Source organism: Ambystoma mexicanum, chromosome 11, assembly GCF_040938575.1.
Source record: "Ambystoma mexicanum isolate Mex_15411 chromosome 11, UKY_AmexF1_1, whole genome shotgun sequence".
Classification (NCBI taxonomy): domain Eukaryota; kingdom Metazoa; phylum Chordata; class Amphibia; order Caudata; family Ambystomatidae; genus Ambystoma; species Ambystoma mexicanum.
Genome location: NC_090934.1, coordinates 771,700,009 through 771,719,715, shown reverse-complemented (window position 1 = coordinate 771,719,715; position 19,707 = coordinate 771,700,009). Strand labels below are relative to the sequence as shown.

General features: G+C 47.1%; 1 protein-coding gene across 5 annotated transcripts in view; it reads right to left on the bottom strand.

Annotated features, from left to right (window-relative positions):
- The window catches only part of DENND5A (DENN domain containing 5A), a 2,487,481-nt gene that overhangs the window by 738,125 nt on the left and 1,729,649 nt on the right, over positions 1-19,707 (bottom strand). For all 5 annotated transcript variants that reach the window (XM_069623676.1, XM_069623672.1, XM_069623674.1 and 2 more), the window contains one exon: positions 11,690-11,835. In XM_069623676.1, the coding sequence (XP_069479777.1) occupies positions 11,690-11,835 (146 nt within the window). The remainder of the gene's footprint in view (positions 1-11,689; positions 11,836-19,707) is intronic.

The window sequence follows — 19,707 nt, the reverse complement described above, 5'->3', positions numbered from 1 at the left end:
TTCAGTGGTGTGGGATTGGCTGAGTACCAATAACAGGTATAGGATGCTTGTGCAATGAGGTAGTACAGTTTGAGGTAGGTAAACCAATGACGCCATTATCTAGTGGATGTGCGAGTGTCTCCCACTTCACAGTTGGTGGGTTTGTGCCAGATGTTAATTTAGTGAGTAGACGGCACAGCTCTTTGAAGAAGGATAATGGTATTTTGACTTGGATATTTACAGACAGTTACAGCCATTTAGGCAGAATCCCCATACAGCCTATCAATATCTTCCCCAATAGCGTAATAGGGAGTGTGGACCACCTGGAGATCTTTTTTTCAAGCTGTTGCATTATGGCTGCATGATTGAGCACTATCAGGTGGGCTGGTGTGTGCGCCAGGTGTACCCCCAGATAGTGTACAGTTTCTAGACACCAAAGGAGCTGGGGCCGGTGTGTTTGGTGCTATCTGTGAGGGCCAAGATTTCGGATTTGGATGTATTAACTATCAGGCCTGAGATGACACTAAACAATGTTACTTCCCTTAGCAGGGAGTCCATATTTTCTTGTGTGTTTTGACATACAGCATTAAATCAACAGTTTACAATGACATGAGTGCTCAAATTTCATAGAAATGCACCCCCCATCAATGTGTCTTTCCCTAAGCTTGCAGGCCAGTGGCTCCATTGCGATAGCAAACAGTAAGAGGGACAGTCGATATCCCTGGCTTGTGGCCCCAACGTGTGCCCCTGGCTATCAGGAAAGGGGGATGTTATACTGTCTGTACAGACCCGTGCAGTGGGGTCCTTACATAGGACACAGAGTAAGTAACTCCTTTCTACCTGTATATAAGACCTTTTGCATATCCAATAGGACCGATACTGCCAGAATTTTTGGAGAAACTGAGTATCATGAAGAACCTGCAAATATTGTGTTGTGTTACACTACCAGGGATGAAAGCACCCTGATCTTCCAAAACAATATCTGGCCCGAATGGTAGCAGCCTATGTGTCTGTAATTTGGTAAAGAAATTGTAGTCTACATTCAGCATGGAAAGTGGTCTATAGGACGAACATTTCGTACTGTCCTTCATGAGTTTCAGTAAAAAATAATGATGTCGGCTTTGCACAATGTGGTTGGGAGTGGTACTTGTTCCATGGTAAAGACAAAAAGCTTGGGTGCCAGTATGTCAGCAAAGTAGCGGAATAATTCTACACTCATAGGCCATCAGGGCCAGGGGACTTGCCCAAACTAAGTTGCTAAAGGCTTCCTTCATTTCCTCCATAGCGATGGGGCAACCAAACCATATGTTATGCCCTTCATCAAGCCACAGCATTGTGAGATCACCTAAATATGCTTTAATATCTGATGTAGACGATGCTGTTGATGAAGTATAAAGGTCAGAGTAATAGGTTTTAAAACATTAATTAATCTTTACTGGGTCTGGCCAGGTTCTTGTTTTAGGAGCTTTGCCAGAATTCTGCCTGGTCTCTCAGATTCACCATATTTTCTGGCATCCTTAACTTCACGATTTACCAAAATCATGACACCTTTTTTTGTAAGAATCTATATTACTTGCTGTGGCATGAGAGGGAGTTTGGTCATAATCTGTTTATAAATTCTTCATTTCTCCTTCCCGTTTAGGTAATTAATTATGGATGGTTTCCAGGATACCATGCTCCTTTGAAATGCAAATACTCCTGATGAGCACCTTAATGGTGTCCCAGTCTGTACAAAAGGTTGCAACTGACTGTTCATTACGAGTGAAAAAAACGAGTATTTCGCTTTTAAGGCCTGTGGTAAGTCTGAGTCTTGAGTGGAATCGCCTTTAAATCTCCACGGCAGGCGAGACATGCAGAGGTTCCTTAGCCTAATGATGATTGTTATTGGTCAGACAGGGTTCTGATGTAGATGTTACAATCTAAGGTGGCCTTGAGTAGTGCTGAGGATAGCCTATACGTGTCGAAGTGTCATGCGCTATGGAAATGTCTGATGCTGTCTGCAGCTGTGGACTGGTGTGGTGCTGACCGTGGTCTGGCTTGCGTGCCTGGAGCTCAAATCTGTGATTTGACCTGCTGATGTGCTATGTGGTGCCTCATCTGCGCCCATGCCCATGCCTGTTGACAGTTGCACAAAATTCCTCCCTAGCAAGGACCCTTCCTGACTCAGTGCCTCCAGCATGAAGACAAGCTCTGCTGCACACCTTGGGAGTATCCCATTCAGCCATTTTGCTGCCCTCTGCTCCTTGCTGCCACAGTCCTGCGACGGGTGCCTGTCTCCCTGCAGTCTTTCCATCCTCTGCCTGACCATCAGGAGATTGTCACGCCCCCTCAGAGCGCCCATTGACCCCAGAAGGCAACACACCTCACATCAGGGGCAAAGCCTCAGCAAAGTCTGGGGGAAAGTTTGATGCTTTCTGCAGCTGTCCGCAGATGGAAGCAGCAGTCATTTATTCTACTTGCTGGCTATAGCTATCTTCTCTTTTGTGCCCTATGCCTTCTTCTATCAGTCTTCTGTGCTGCTCCCATAGCATCCCTTCAATCCTGCCTCTTACATCTTCTCGGTTTCTGCCTTTCTTTGCCCCAAACCCTCTACATTGTTGGGTAACCTATAGCCTTATATCATTGCTGCATTGTGTTTCACCCTCCTTCTCCAGTTTATTCAATCACCTCTTATTTCACTCTTTCATCTAGGCATATGTGCTTCAATGTCCCATCCTCTCCCACTTTACTATATTTTTCATTCTTCTACACATCTGCTCAACTGAAATTCTAGTAATCTTCAATATCCCTCTCTTACAGAACAATCTTCTATTAATTTAGCTCCTTCGAACACGCACTCATCTGCAACAAGGCTCACTCGACTCTTAATACTTTTTCCATCTTAATTTACATTTAATCTGCATCACTGAAACTTTGCTTTCATCCTCTAAGTCTGTTACTCTTGCCTCTCTATCATCTCCTACTACCTTGTTTTCCCACGCCTCATGCCCATCGGGGCGAGGGGGTGGCATTGGCATGCTTTACCGCTCTCCTTACATTCTTTCTCTGTCTCCTCCTAATCCTTCTCTTTTCTCCACTTTTGAAAATCAATGCTCCTTTTTACTAAACCCTATTATTTAGCCTAGTTTTCGTGTATCACTCTCCAGGCTCTGTTACTTCTTTTTGCGATGACCTTAACGCTCTCTTGTCTTTTGTTCCCCTTGCGGCTACTGCTTTGGCCCATCTCAGAGACTTTAATTTTCATTTCTCCTCTATTTAGTCCTCAGTTCCTCCCGTAACTATTCTTGATTCATTTTATCTTTCTCTTGTTTGTACTCTCCCTTATCACATCTCTGGTTCTTGCATTGAACTAATATTCTCTTCCCCATTATCTCTGACGCATGTCACTGCTTGCCCTATATGCTGACCTGATCATGCTCTTTTTTCCTTCTCTGTTATCCCTCCTCCAATCTCTTCTCCTCTACCTTCATCCTCCTACACTTTTCTTCGTCATGACATATGCAATTTGATGTCTCTCCCTTGACATCGACTATTATCTCATTTTTACCTTCACTGAATGAGTTTGCCTCTCTATCTGTTGACACTGCCTCTTCACACTTTTCCTCATCCATTTCTAATGCTCTAGATTCTTTTGACCTTGCTTTTTCTTTTACTCCTACTCGCAAGCCACCACATCACTTCGCTCACTGTGTCGTATCCTCTGTGCACTGAGCGATGTTGGTGGGAATCTCTTTCCCCTTCTGACTCTAATCTCCTCACTTATCCTCACACTACATTCAATACTGCAATGATTTCTGCCAAACAGCACTTAACTATACTAATCTTCTCGATTTCTGCTCTTCCCATCCCCAACGTCTCATTCAGACTATGGGCCTCATCACAAGTTGGCCTTAACCCTTATATGTGGCAGTAACTCTGTTAACACTGCATTTAAGGGTTGGCCCCATCATGAGCTGGGAGTTTTAACTCCAGCTTTTTGCTGGAGATAAAAATTGCCATTTAGCGCTCGTTTCTGGCGCTATTAGCACAGCGCTAATTGCGCTGGCGCTAATAGCTCCATGAAACCCTTGAAACCAATGGGGAATGGGGCTTAGCCACCCAACCACTACTCGTGATCCGGCGCTAATAGCGCCAGACCGAGTAGCGCTAACACTAATAGCGTTGGGCGGTATCCCAAAGCAATTAGTGACGAGATACCGCCCAACTCCTTATGAGGCCCTATGTCTCAGATTCAGTCTCCTCCTCCTCCTGATCCTGCTTTCTATCTGCTTTGGACTTAGCCTCCTATTTGTCTACCATGTCTGTTCTTACCTCTTCTTCCCCGTCTGCTCCCCCTTCCCATTGCCATGCCTCCTATTCTCTGTCGTCTTCTCTTCCGCCTTATCGATGCTGACACCGCTTCTATTCTTTCTAAAACTCATCCCACTTCTGCTCCTTCAGATCCTCTTCCCTCATTGCTATTTTGTAAGGACTCTCTCTCCCTCCTTTCTTATCGCACTTCCCCCTTGTATGCTTCTCTCCAATCCTCCACTTTTCCATCCACTTAAGCATGCACTATCCTTCCCATTCTTAAAAAACACTCATGATTCTTTCCTTCTGTCAGAAACCTGAAGGTGTCTCACTTACTAGTCCCCAGGGATCTGTCATCCAGGTGGCCAGGACACAGCGATCGCTATTGGATCCAGTTCCTGGGGGTGGACTAGTGAGGGAGGATCACCTGGATGAGGGGTCCTCATGGAGTGGAAGTGGGACACCTAAGGGTGAGACACAGTGTCCTCTTCCTTAAGACACCTTTTGCCCGTCCTGCCCAGTAGGACACTTCGAAACTCTACCCCCTCTTTCCAACACAAACAATTACTCACAGCGTGAAAGACAATGGACTAATACCCAAGCCATTTACCTGACATGTCCCAACACAAGGGTCAGGCAGAGTCAGGCAATTTCCGACAACTACACACACCTGACTACCCTTTCCCTTCCCCATAGGGATAAAAGGCAGAGCACAAGAGCATACTCAGAGCAAGGCGAAACGCATGAGAAATCAGCCATTCCAGGACGGCAGTTCAAACTGAGGAGAAAGGCGGCAAAACCTGAAAGGATGTCAGGGAGGGAGCTGCCTTTGCCCTTTTCAACCCAGACCTGCAAAGCCTCCAATGAAAGATACGTAAGACCGGGAATCACAGCTGGCAGGTGGTGCAACGCATGTCACAGTACATGGCACCCTCCCGCACTGATAGCTAGGGCGGGGAGATGTGCTCGTCATTGAGGTACCGTCCTTGACTGCAGCGGTCAAAGGCACCGCCAGCGAGTTCAACACTTCTGCTGAGTCGAAAGAACCTGATAGTCGACCGGCTTGTGTTAGGCTCAAGGTTGCAATAGAGACAGTAAGAAGGTAAAATAGACAAGAGGTATTTTATGAACAAACTTGGTACCAGAGTCAGAGTGGTTGGGCGCCACGTGGGCGTTCAGTCAAAGGTCTCTGGCTGGTACCCCCCTTTTCTGAACAAAGAAACTGTGTTGAACATTGTGAGAAGAAGAAACCACAAGCACCAAGAGGCCATAGGGAAGGCTGGTATCAAGCATTAAGGTGGTCATACATGAGCCAAATCAAATCCCTTGTACAACCGAAAGTCCTTGACACACTGCGAAAGTGTGGTTATTGTAGAACTGGCGTTTCCGCCCGGCTGAGGGGAACCCTGTACAAACTAATATTTTGACGCACGCGATTGCTGTAGGTCAACAGAGTGACCCTGCAAGATGTGATTGCCCTTCGGAAGTTTCTGTGTAAAGCTGGTCAAGCGTTAAGGAGGTCTGAACCCGGATGAGGGGGACCTAGTGAGAACATTGTGCGAGTTTAAAGAGACATTAAGAGTTACGAATGTCATCGAAGAAGAGAAAAGCTAAACAAAGCAAACTGTGATACTGTTGCTGTGTGAACCCAACTGAGGGATGCCTGCGAATTCATAGTGATAGTAGAACTATGTGAAGCCTGACTGGAGGCTTAAGGTGAAGAATGATTGGGCTGCTTAAGAGAAAGCCTGACTGGGGGCTGGAAAACCAAGGGAAGGGAATCCTGCATAGTGTTCAAGCACCTATGAACATTGTGTTGACAAGTGTGAACCTGACTGAGGGATGTCCATAGTGAGTGGTTGGCCTGAACCCCACTGAGGGACGCTGACAATTGAGAGAAGGATCGGAGCCCGGCTGAGGGGAATCCAAGTGTTGCAGGGGTCCACCCCACGCAAAGATTACTGGAAGGAACTTTTTGTTTTGTTGTATCAGGCCCTCTGAAGCAAGAGACTTTGCATTGGAAGAGACTTGGGCACAGAATGTCCTGATACTGAAAAATGAACTGTAACCTCATGCTGGAGAAGCCCAGGAGTGTGCTGTGCTTGAAAGTCCCGCCTTGTCCCGTGCTGAAAAAAAACGTGGGGAAGGTAGACCCCAGCCATAACATCCTTACTTATTTTTCTTGTAAACATTATCCCACACTCTTATGTAGTGTAGCGGTAAGGATTGGCAATTGTTTTGTTTTAGTTTAAGCCCTTTTTATTTGACTAGACTCCACTAGGACTGTATTATTATTATTATATGGCTGTAGCTTGCTCCCATCTTAGAGTTAGGTTTAGCTTAGGTGTTTATCTCACCCACCATACAGTTTAATAAACACCTTTGAACTGTGATCACTTGTGTCCATCTTACTTTGATGCCATGCCTTCCTTACACTTCCCACTAATTTTCCAACCTACTCCTATTCTTCCATAGCTGTCTAAGCTCAGCAAGCAAATTGTTTACTCTAAGGTTTCTACATACCCTGACTCTCTTCTCCCTCTCTAGCAATCTAGTTTTTGTCCTTGTCGCTCAACTGAGACTGCTCTTCTTTCTGTTACTAATTCACTTCTATCAACTCGATATGCTAAACACGTCACTTTATTCCTTCAGGTTTCAAAGTACTGTTCTTCACTGGTTTCGCTCCTATCTTCAAATCAAATCGTACTGAATTTTTCCTGGGATGGTCACACTTCATCTATATTTCCTCTTCATCACAGTGTACCCCAGGGTTTGGTCCTAGGTCACCTTCTCCTCTCTTTACACCGTACTTCTTACTTCAATCATCATGTCTTTTGTTCTATCTTACCACTTTTATGCTAAGGATTCACAACTGTTTCTATCTTTCTCCTCCTTCACCCCAGCTAATCATGACACTATTACCTCTTGCTTCTTAGCCATTCAGTCTTACATGTCCAGCCATTTCCTTCCTCTTAATCCCTCCAAGACTGAGGTTATTTTCGTTCCTACCATCCCCCTCTTCCACATACTTCTATCTCATTTCCTCCTAACTCTCTTCCCATCTCATTGGGCCTCATCACGAGTTGTGCAGAGTGGGTAAATGCAGCGGTAAAGCTATTACTGTTGCATTTACCGCTCCGTCCCCATCCCGAGTACAGCCCTACCTTGACGCATTCACCTCCAGCTCTGAACTAGAGGTGAACGCGCTGGCGGTATGGCCATTTTAGGTGCTATTACAGCCGGCAGTATTTGAGCTGGCGGTAATTGTGCAAAGCATCCTCATTGGGTCCATGGACCCAATGGGAATGGGGGCTTACCATCCCACCCCCCGCAACTCGGGATCTGGCACAAATTGCACCGGACCAAGCTCCGATAATACTAATTGGTGTACATATTGACTCCTTCCTTAACTTTTCTTCACCGATCTGTTCTCTCTTGCTCTTGTCATTTTCATCTCCATACTACTCGGAAAGCTAGGCCTTGTCTTTTGTTTCATGCTACCAAGCTACTGTCTCTTCCCTTATTTTTTCACACCTCTTCTATTCTTCATGTCTTCTATTTGGCTTTTCTGCTACTCATCTCACTCCCCTTCTATCTACAATTCTTCTATACGCCTCTACTTTTCCTTATCTTCTCACAAAGCTCTCCAACTCTAGGCTCTCTTCGCTGGCTCCAATTTCACTCCTGTTTACTTTTCAACTTTCTTTGCCTTGCCTTTAAATCTCTCCATAATCTGGTCCCTTCTCGCCTCTCCTCACTTATTTCTTTCTATAATCCTGTGCATTCCCTGTGCTCTCAATCTTTGTTTCTTCTCTCTGTCCCTCGTCCTTCATGTGCTTAATCTCACTTTCATTCTTTTTTTCTGTTGGCACCTCTGCACTGAAACGCACTTCCTCTTTCTCTCTGTGCATACTCTTCCTACTCTCTGTTCTGCTACTGTCTTAAAGAGCATCATCTTTCTTCCTAAATCCATCACTATGTTCATTTTTAAATAAATGATACCGTTATTGTTGAGTCAGGTACTTTGGTGTAAAGCGCTATACAAATGCCAATAAAATACAAATATATTGTTTGTCTCATGCATGCTTCCCTATGCATCTTCTAAGGGGAAAAAAGGCCATTAACTTAAGCATCTTACTTGTTGCCCTAGTGGGCCCCCTATAGGTTACAAAGGAGCTATCAAGTGAGGTGTTTAACACTATTTTGAAGTCTCCAACAGTGAGCATATATGTATCAAAGTAAAGAGTGCATGTCGCATGTGCATTGGAAAGAACCTGGATCGTTGTGATTTGGAGCACATAACGCCAATTTCTTTCTGTGATAAGTGATGTCAGTTTGAAGGGGATGCCTTTGTGAATCATTGTGATGACCCCTCTAGCATTATTTGTGTAAGAAGCGTACCATTTGCATGTACCCCAATCATTGTCTATTTGACTATGCTGGTCCAATGTCAGGTGAGTTTCTTGTAAAAATAATATTTGAACGTTGTGCCTTTTAGCATATGCTATCACTTTCCTTGTTTTAATACGTTGTATCGGCCCCTAACATTCCATCACATACATTAATTTCTGTCATGGTAGAGAATTAGAGTGAATTTTTTCACATATTATCTATTCCAGTAGCTGGTCTAGACTCATGGCTGCACATCTGAGAACAATGTATAGGCTTTCCATTCGCATATGTCGCTATTGCAAGTAAACTGTCCACAACTACCAACCCCTACCCTCCCTCAGCGTTACCCCAACTAACAGTGACAACTTCCCTCCCATGAAAAACTGAACACCAACTACACTGAAATAAGTTCAAAAGATGCTGCTATGCTAACGAGGGGCGGGAGAGAACATTTCCTTCTCTCAGCCGGCTTACGTGTTGTGATTATTCGTTGTACGGAAAGCCCACAGTGTTATTCACAGTGTTATTGGTGGACGGTCTGGCGAATTCCATGTTTCAGCAATTATACAGGGCATGGAACTGTGCACAACTGAGTGTCTTCCTTGTGGAATTAAGTAGGAGGGTGGCATATTCTAACAGATTGGTCTATGAATTGCTGTGCATCAGATGTTGTGGTAAAAAGGTGTGCTTTGCTTTGGTATAGGATTTTCAATTTTGCTGGGAACGGCATTTGGTACTGGATATTCCCCCGTTGTAGGATTTTCCTCACTTCTGTGAATGTCTTACGAGTGGCTTGGAGCGTGGGGCTACAGTCTAGGAATATTTGAATTTGTTCACTGCCATATTTGACTTCCTTCATTTTCCTAGCTGCTTTCAATACTATGGCACGATCCTTGCAATTTGAAATCCATGCTAATATCGGGCTTGGAGGTTTCCCAGGAGCAAGTCTGGGCATGATCTGCAGGCCTCACCACAAGAAAGGGTTGTGAGAACACCAGATTACCAAGGATATCAAGTAGATCTTTCTCTAGGAAGATCTCCGTTGGCCCACGTACAGCGGTTTCTGGCATGCCTATAAGGTGAATATTATTTTGTCTAGAACTCGATTCAAGATCTTCATTGCTCGTTTTTATGACCGACAATTCTTTATTTAGTATTGCAATGGCCGAGTCGTCCTTATCCAACTGTGTTTCTGCTTCAGCGACTGTACGCTCCACCTCGCCAACCGCACTTACAGCTGCTCAACTTTATTGATGGGAGGCCTCCAATCTGCTAGATGGAGAGTCTAGCTTGTTGTCAAGGAAAGTAATAGCACATTTTAATTCCTTGAACATTTCCACTAGGCAAGGGTCGCATTCGGCTTATTTTGTGCATATGACTTTGGCTGTCATCCGTTGGGTAGCCTGCTGCTCTTTGCGATTTTTGGGCAAACCCGTCTAGCTTAGATTGTTTATTACTGTTAGAGCATGACACGCTGACTGCGCTGCACGCCAACACTGGCCTCTTCAGATATACAGACCAGCAATATCGATTCAAATATCGCCGCGGCCCCTGATGTTTCCAGCTAGATTTACAGTCATCAATTTGACAAAAATCAGCACCTACCTAAGGTATTCCCACATTGCAGTTCTGCGTGGTACTGCGGGTTTTAAAGCTCTACTTCGCTCTACTAAGAATGGCGCAGTGGCAATGCCACTCACACTGCAGCCACGGATGGTGGGATTCAGCTAGCCTCTCCTAGCTGACAGTGCACACATACATTAGTCTTTGCACATTGGTAGATTGCAATGGTGGTAAAGATAGCACTTCCAATGTGTCATTTGGATAGCAGTGGGTCCCGCTCGAGCCCCAGCCGAGGCCATTACCACTATAGACCGCTGTTAGTGCCAGCTGATGTTCATTGTTCAGGTGCAGACTGTGCCACACCCCCCGTGGCTCTCAGCAGTATCCTGTCAGTGTGCCACAGCGATTTCCCAGCAGCATGGCGGATAGCTCGGAGTTGGTGAGCCCAGGCCCTAGCAGTTTGAACAGTCGGGAGTGGCGAGCCGGTGCTACATGGCAGACCCCAGTGGGAGCGTAGTCAGCTGCGGCGCTCCTACTACTAGGGGCCCACCGCCACCCTCTGCCCTGCCCCCAACGCTCCAAAGGAGCCCCGAGCACCAAAGGGAGGGCCTGTCACTGAAAGCCCCCGTGCCCAGTCTCCACATGTGTCCACTGTAAAGTCCTCAGCAGTATGAGCACGCTCCTTCACCCAGCTGCCAGTTGTCGGGCCTCCTATCACTGGTTAGTAGCCCAGGTGCCAGACTTTGCAGTCTCTGGTTGTTCCGCACGCCAGTTTCGGTCGGCACTTGCACCTCAGTGTAGGATTTTCAATCGGGAGCGCCTCGATTAGGCAGCCTTGTTGGTCATGGCTCGCTAGTGTTGTCTGCGCCCACCCTCTCCCCCAGGAGCCTACATGACCACAAAATCTGACAGTAGGTGGAAGACAGGAGGCCACCAAGACCTAACTTCCATGACGTGTCAAAGCAAATAAACAAAGCCCCACTACGCAACTTGAGTTTGTTACAACTTCTGTAGTGACATTGTACGATCATTAACATAGCTGCAGGTATTGTCCTTTGAGAATGCTCTATCCTTATTTGAAAACGTTCCTTGTTTTGATAATTTCACAACATTGCAAGACAGATAACCTAAAAATGGGTCAGTAGAGAACAGAAAAGATTCTACAAAACATTAACAAATACATATACATTCTTAACACAGACCTACTTTAAGTGCATCTTTTGTTCTAGTATACATCATATATGTTATATCATGCGAAGGAAGACATCATATTTTATTTAAAATTACCCAAAAAGTTGAATGTGTACAGAAATGATCACAGCCTATATACAACATGGACACGTGGTGATTTAAAGCAAATGATTGAAATACTCATATTACAAGTGAGAATGATGTTAGCATTAAATATTTATTCTATGAAAATCATGGTTGCTGCTGCATTAATGGCATCACTGAAACTACTGACCTCAAAAGTCATCTCTAGCATATTCCTGGGTATCTGTAGGACTCCCGTTTCTCCCAGTTCTCCAGATATGCAGATCCAAGGGTTTGCTGTAAACATGGAGCCACCAAGTTTTTTACTGGGAGCTATCAATATGTGGTAAGGAATCACTGTAGAGAAAAGATAAGGATGCAAACTGACATGTTGAATCAGATTTTGTAGAAAAACAAGCCATCTTTATAAGTATGCAGTCTCTGCTTTTCAATATGCTAATGAGAGCTCAAATAAAAGATTATTTTGGTCTATGCTAGAGTTCGGAGAAGGGAAACAGCTGCACATTGCAAACATAGTTTTGGTACATGATCTAAGCTCAAACGCAAACCAAAACGCTCTGCATATCATGGGATGTGCATGATGGTGGAGTCCAAATAACAAAGCAGTGGCAGGTTAATTTGTTACATGGTTCTTCTGTGTTAGGCAGAATCCTATGCAGTTCCCTTGGGGACCACTGCAAGAAGATTAAGACTACAGGAGTAAGCAGTACACCCAATTGGTAGCAGTCTATACCACCCAGATTTACCTGGTAGCTGTGGTTGAGCAGTCATACTTCTCTCAAGAAGAGTAGGGCAGTATACAGAGGATACACAATAGGGCTAAAAACACAGTAGAGCAAGCAGACACTGACCAGAGCTTGGTATCAAAGGTATATAATTATTTGTTTAACACACACTTACGGAAGTACACTACCACTATAAATCAAAGCAAGTTCAAACACAATCAGAAAAGTATACACACCTCCCTTAAGAATTATTAGACAAGTCTAAGTCAAAACACCACTATTTGTAAAAACGGATGCGAGCGCGTAACTTAGATGGCACTCCAATAATCAAGTTAAAGGGAGAGAAAAAGGCAGGTCATGAAAATACAACAGTTCCCAACACTTTTCTAAGACCAAAACAAGTTAGTGAAGGCAGAGTCTACTGTAGAGCCAAAGTTCATAGGCCAGGCCCGCTTTAAATGGAGCAAGGCGAAATGTGCCCAAATTCACACAGTTTAGAAATGCATTCAAGTCTTTGTAAAAATGTTCAAAAGAGGTTGGGTTGATTCAGAAGGTAAAGTTAGAAGGTCTGGGGGCCAACCCAGTTGGAAAGCCAAGGATTTAAGGGTCACCTTTAGCAAACCGTAGAAAGGAAGGCCAGGTGGAACACAGTACCTTTAAAGTTGAGGAAGCTCCAGCGGTGGCAGTTGTTCCTGGCAGCAGGTGCAGTTTGTGGTTTCGACCAGGGGAAGAGAACATCTCGTCGAGGAGGAAAATTGGAGTCGTTGCACTGCCCAGGGAAGAGACCAGCCACGGAGTTCGTCAGTTAAAAGGTGCGTTCCTTTTATTTGCGGTCACAGTGGTGAAGCTTGGCTATCCGGCCACCGGGGTGCTTGGCACGGGCGATTCGATCAAGAGACGTCCTGGAAGGCGAAATGGCGAAATGGTTGATCCCACCAGCTCAGAGGAAGAAGACTCTTTCAGCAGAAGATCTTCTCTTGTCATCGGGAAAGTGGTGAGGTCGTTGCAGCAGGGCTCCAATGGTGGTGTCGTTGCAGATGGCTCAGCTTCTCCCCCTCTTCGGATTTCTTAGGTCCTGTGGCAACTTCGGAAGTTCCAGTCCCAAAAGCCCTGCTTTTATGCAAAAAACCCCCCATTCAGCAGCCTAGCTGTCACTCATACATGCTAAGTGGTGAGCCGGGCGGCTCACCACTGGGCCAATCAGAACAGAGTGCGACTTGAGTTGCTAAGGCAACGCAGTCCAAGGTGCCAATTTCCCCACCCACACATGTTGTGGAACCCAGACAGAGTGGCACCAGTTGGAGGGCTTCTGTGGAGAAGCCCGCCAAAAAGTGGAACAAAGGGCCCGACCTTGGTTGGAGTTACAGAGAGGGACACAAACGCCATTTTAGAAAAGAGTTCTGTCGAAAAGACCCAACCGGTGATTTTATATTAAATTAATAAACCGGTGATATCTAACATTGCACCAAAAAGTGGTGCGTGTAAAATCAATGGGAAAATCCCATAGGAAATATTCCGGTGGAATATTTTGCATGGTAACCACTGCCACCAGCCAGAAACTCGACATGGGGGGACTGGACAGTGCCCCCTTGAAAACAGACCCAGGGCCAATCTAATTAACCCCTTCCAGTACTTCCACAATATGATGGTTTGTACTGGTTCTGTTCACAATTTTGGACTAGTAAAGTCAATGGTGACTTTACATGCCCTGGGAGACAGTAGACAGTCCCAGGGTATGGAGTCTATGTTTGGGGGTCACTAGGACACCCCTGTGTTACTGCACTGAGGGTGCTGTGTAACACATATACCAAAACAGATGATACCCTATGGAGCAATAGACATACCTCAAATCATGCCTAAGAGTGGGAGGAAAAAGAGTCTCACTCTTAGCAGGAGAAAAACAAACCCCAAAAATCCAGCAAAGCTGCTGGGGGACTCACTAGGTTTGGGAAATTAGCCTTATAAGAGAATTCTCCCTAACATTCTGTGCTTTTAAATACATCATAAAAACATACACAACACATTTACATGGCTTTTTTGTTTTCCCTGTGAAACAGTCTGTAGCAATAGAACATCAGTTTCCATGCTTCCAATTTAGAACATTCACTTAGGACTTTACAACATCACTGTTGTGGAGTGATCCAAGACAGAAAATAAAACAGTGATGCATAGGAATGTTTGAGCCAATGCTTATAATCTATTAGCGGTTCCCATTCGTACCATTTAATTCTATTATTTTAGCTCATTTGTGCCACTAAGGAAACTATGAACCATACGCCAAACAATCTTGACCCAACCTCAAAGTGAACAGTCTGGCCCGAAGTGCTAGGTCATGACCGCTATTCAAAAAAACAAAAATAACGACATGGAATGTCACCAAGAGGAATCCCCAGTGGCACAGACTCAACATTTTCAATCCATCACTTTTCTTTTCTTACTGATCCACAGCAAAGTACATAGGGAATTCTGAGTCTATGGGCCTCATTACGAGTATGGAGGTAATGAAAAAAGGAAGGCGGAATGGCATTACCGGCATCGTTAATGGGTCCGAGCCATTACGAGCCAACAACCCGCCAATAACGCCACTGCTCATACCGTGCCCCTTCTTACCAGCATGCACGCGTATACGCGCCCCTTCACAGCGCCAAAACCGGGATGCCGCTAACAGGAGGACATCACAAGTTACGCGGGCATGCACTTACCAGCATCCCAATGGCAGTAATTAGGGCCTGCACGATGGCACCAATACAGGCATCACAAACCACCCGCAAATAGCAACCTGCAATGCAGGGAACTGCCACAGGTGCACACAATCACCACAGGTGGAGTCAATGGAGCCTGTCCCAGTACAAAAGGAGTACACCCATACACCACACCACTTCCTACACCAAAATGATCCCACTAGCTCTTGCAATCATTGGGCTGGAGGACATGCCTGTCCTGCTACAACAACAGCAACAACAACAACAACTACAGCTACAACAACAGGCAGCACAGAGGAGACGCAGGAGGAGAAGGAGGGTGAGACAAGCCCAGCAAGTTCCACCAGTGCAGCCAGTGGTACCAAATAGTCAGCCACCAATCCCTCGCATCAGACGCAGTCCAATCAATCTAACACCAGAGCAGATCCACACCCTGTATCGGTTGGACCCGGACACCATCACCACCATAGTGGACATGATACACGACATCGTCAGCATGATAGAAATACACACTGCCATCCCCCTCTACTAAAGGTGGTGTCTGTGCTCCACTTCCTGGCCACAGGCACCTACCAGCACACAGTGGGCCAGCTGCATGGTATATCACAACCACTCTTTTCCCGCATTCTGACCTAAGTGCTTGATGCCCTCCTGAAGAATGCAAGCATCCACATTTCCCTACCACGGACTGGCCAGGAGCTCGCCGACACCAAAGTAGGCTTCCATGCACTGGCAGGCATGCCCAATTGCGTCAGTGCTCTCGACTGCACCCATGTAGAATTGGTGGCCCCTCATGCCAAGGAGGTGGTGTACCGCAATCGCAAGCAATACCACTCCATCAATGTGCAGATAGTATGTGACTCCAGCAAGATCATCACACATTGTTGCGCCCGATATCCCGTATCCACACATGATGCCATAGTGCTGCGTAATTCCACGCTACCCTGCCACATGGAGCGACATGCTGGATGACGTGCCTGGCTGCTGGGTGAGTTGCCTGACTTGCCCATGGCAGTGCATCGGGGTTGTGAGGTGGGGGGATGCATACTCCACCTGTGTGGGAATGGGGGGTGCATACTCCACCTGTGTGGGAATGGGGGGGATGAATACTCCACCTGGGTGGGAATGGGGGGATTCATACTCCACCTGTGTGGGAAGGGGGGGTAGATATTCCACCTGGGTGTGAATGGGCGGTGAGTGGACAATGCACTCAGAGCTAAACACTTCTGACCTGACTGAACATCCCGACCCAAACACGACACATCAAAGCCATACATAAGACCAATGCCGTACATCAATGACAACATGCAAGACACACAAGCAGGCCACCATGGGTATGTCAAGAGATGCATGACTAAACATGATTAGAACTGTGCCAATGTCGCTAGTGTGATTAGGTACAGAGTACCATACACTGCAATTATGGATGGCAAGACATCGTTCCGCATCCACAGTACATCCGCATCAGCATGCAAGTGAACACCCTGCATCTGTACAACGCAATCCACACTAGCAGACCATATTGCAGTACACAATGCATCAAATTAATGTGTGCATATGTAGAGGGACATGTGCATGTCAACACCAAATAGCTGTGGCCATGGCCGTGAATCATAAAGGTGTCAGGTCAGATTGACTCACATATACCTCTTTGTGCTCCCAGGTGATGGAGGCTATCCCTTGAAGCCGTGGCTACTTACCCCTGTGCGGAACCCGCGGAACAGGCATGAAGAGGAATACAATCGGGTTCATACCCGTACCCGTGTCGTGACTGAGCAGACCTTTGGCCTGTTGAAGGCACGGTTCTGCTGCCTAAGCAGGTCTGGTGGAGCACTCCTTTATGGCCCTGAGAAGGTGGAAATGATCACCATGGCCTGTGTCATGCTGCACAACATGTGCATCCGGAGAAATGTACCACTGCCACCTGACATTGGCATGCATGCACCGGGTGAGGATGATGAGGATGGAGGAGAAGTAGCACCCCTGCCTCCCCCCAAAAACACCCAAACACCCCATACCCCCAATAAACACCCCATACCCTCAATGAACACCCCATACCCTCAATAAACACCACATACCCCCCAATAAAACCCCCCTTAATCCCCTACACATCACCAACACCACCTCCCACTTCACCCATTGTCATCCCACACTATTTGCGTGCTTTTTTAGTGTCCGGGGGCAGCATTTTGGTTTGCCTTGCACTCTGCTTTGTCATTCGCACAGGGCTAGAGGGTGCGGAGGATGCAGGTGTGGAGGGTGGGGTGGATGCAGTTGGGATTGGCACTGCCGGTGCAGGTTGTTGGCGCTGCATGTGTTGTAGCATGCTGGTCAGGACCTGTGTGACGGCCCCCAAACTGTCACGGATCATGACTGCACTGGCATTTATGGCGGCAATGGTCCCAGCATTGGCCCGACGGATCTCTCGCCATGTCTCCTCGCCGTCAGCCACATATTGGCGCACAAGGTCAATCATGGAGTGCTACCTTGCCTCCACCCTTGACAGCCGTGCCTCCAAGTCAGTGGGTGCAGCAGAGGTTGAGGATGCTGTGGCTGGGTGTGCCATTGCAGGGCTGGCCTCTGGGTGGTAGTGAGGTTGGAACTGTGCAGTAGAACTGCAGAATCCGGCATGGGGCTGAAGAGTGTGCCCTGAGTGGTGTGTTGGGGGGTGGATGGGGGGCTTGGGGTGTGTGGACATTCCACATGGATTGTTCTATCTAGGTCCACGAACTCCTCTGCTCCTACATCCACGTCACTGAGTGGGGCTGTGGCTGCTGCCTCACCCACTGAGCTTGTGGCAGCGGACTGGGTGCCATCAGCCTCCCATTCAGCTGTTGTTGGCAGCTCTGTGGTAGCAGTCTCGTCCGCTGCTGTGGTGTCCTCATGTGCCTGCATGGCCTGTGCACTTGTCCTGGGTTGGACTGCGGGCCGCAGTGCTGCCCCGGAGGTGGATTGGCCAGTGTCCGGCGGTCTGGACCTGGACGTAGATGGCCTTGTGGCAGGGTCCTGACTCCCACCTTCTCCATCAGTGCCTGTGGGGGAAGAAGAGATGCAGGGCATCAGTGATGGTGTTACACGCAAGAAGCATGAGATGGTGCTGTATAGTATTTCATTTCTCATGCATTGCAATCTTATAGGTGTATCACACAGGGTAGTTTCAAGGGGGGGCATATTGGCATTAGCCGTGGCATCTCCGTTCAGCACTGATGCGTACCAGGTGGTATGCCATTGTATTGGGCTTTGTGTGATGTTTTACATGCAAATGGTCCCTGTGTGATGGGTGTCTATTGGTAATGGGATTGGCACACAGCATGCATTTCTGTGTTGCAGGGTGTGGGCCTCCATCTGGACATGGATCTGTAAATGTGTGTACGATGGGCCATGCATTGCCTTGGCTCACTTTCACATCAGTTTTGCTATGTCATGGTTTGGCCTACTGGGGTTTGCAGGGTCACTCGCCTCCATCTTCAGATGTCGCGGCACCCGTCTCCATTTCCCCAAAGCCCTCTATCGACTTCATCTGGATGGTTGTGCTGCAGGTTTCTTCCCAGCGCATAAGTTTCACCGGTGAGTGCGCACCCCCACCTGTGGCCATGGCCTCCTTACGATTGCTGGTCAGGATGTTCCGGACCCTGAGACGGAGGTCGTCCCATCTTTTTTTGCATCTTTGACTGTGCGGGGGGAGGGAGGGGTGGTGCCTACTGCTGACACCTTGCATGCTACCTCCTCCCAGATTTCTTTCTTCCTCAGCTGCACCTCCCTTTTGAGGTTATCTGTGAATACCTCATCGGCATGGGCAGAAAGGGTATCTGCCAGCATATTTAATTCCTCATCTGAGAAGCGCTTCTTGCGTAGGCGGGGGGTGGTTTTACGGGTAGCTTTGGACATGATGTATACAATGGCCCTGGTCTCTCCTCTGTAGCAGTGGTGGTTTGGGAGGAATGCAATGGATTGTGTTTTTAAAGATGGCCGTCGGCGCATTTCCCGTTCCAACTCAATGACATTACTTCCGGGTCCGTTATTACGAGCCCGGTATTAGCATGTTGTTATTACCGGGTCGTTATTAAGGGGTTGATCCTTGGCAGAGGTTGTATCGGCGGGTCCCGTGATGGCGCTATCGGAGTGTTGGAGGGCCTTTAGTGGCATGACGGTGTAGCCATTACCGGCATGGGGGTTCGCATGTGCACGCACACTCGTAATCAGCTGCTATTAGCGGTGTCAAGGGTGCACAGACGCGCCAATACCTCCATGCCGGTAAATGGGTCCGTTTTCAGCAGGAATCTCGTAATGAGGCCCTATGTATTGTGTGTCTGTGCCCAAGTCCCTATTATGTTCCTTTATTATTGTCATGATCTCTGCTTCCAAAAGGTCAGGGTTTTCCCAACTCCCTTGGAAGCAGATCCATAACCCAGGTTCCGAGTGCCAACCAGTCCCAATTGGGACCTTTTGGACCCAGTCCTGGCGCCAGTGGCACCAGGCTCATAAATATGCCCAGTCCCAGCGCTGGAAGCGCCGGGCTCATAATGCTTGGGTGAACTTACCTGCAGCAGACCATGCTGCTTACTTGCCTGCCAGTTGAGCCTCTGATCCTCTTCTGTTTGGAACTACTTTTCCTGTTGGGTGGGGCAGGAGCCACTCCCTAGATTCAGAACACTGGAACTCTTCTGGAAAGCAGGAACTCTTTTCTTACCTAGGCGTGGCTGTGGAAGGAGACACCTAAGCACTACAGGAGGCTATTTAAACCACACCCGATGGATGAATCTTGCTTTGCGTTATTCTGC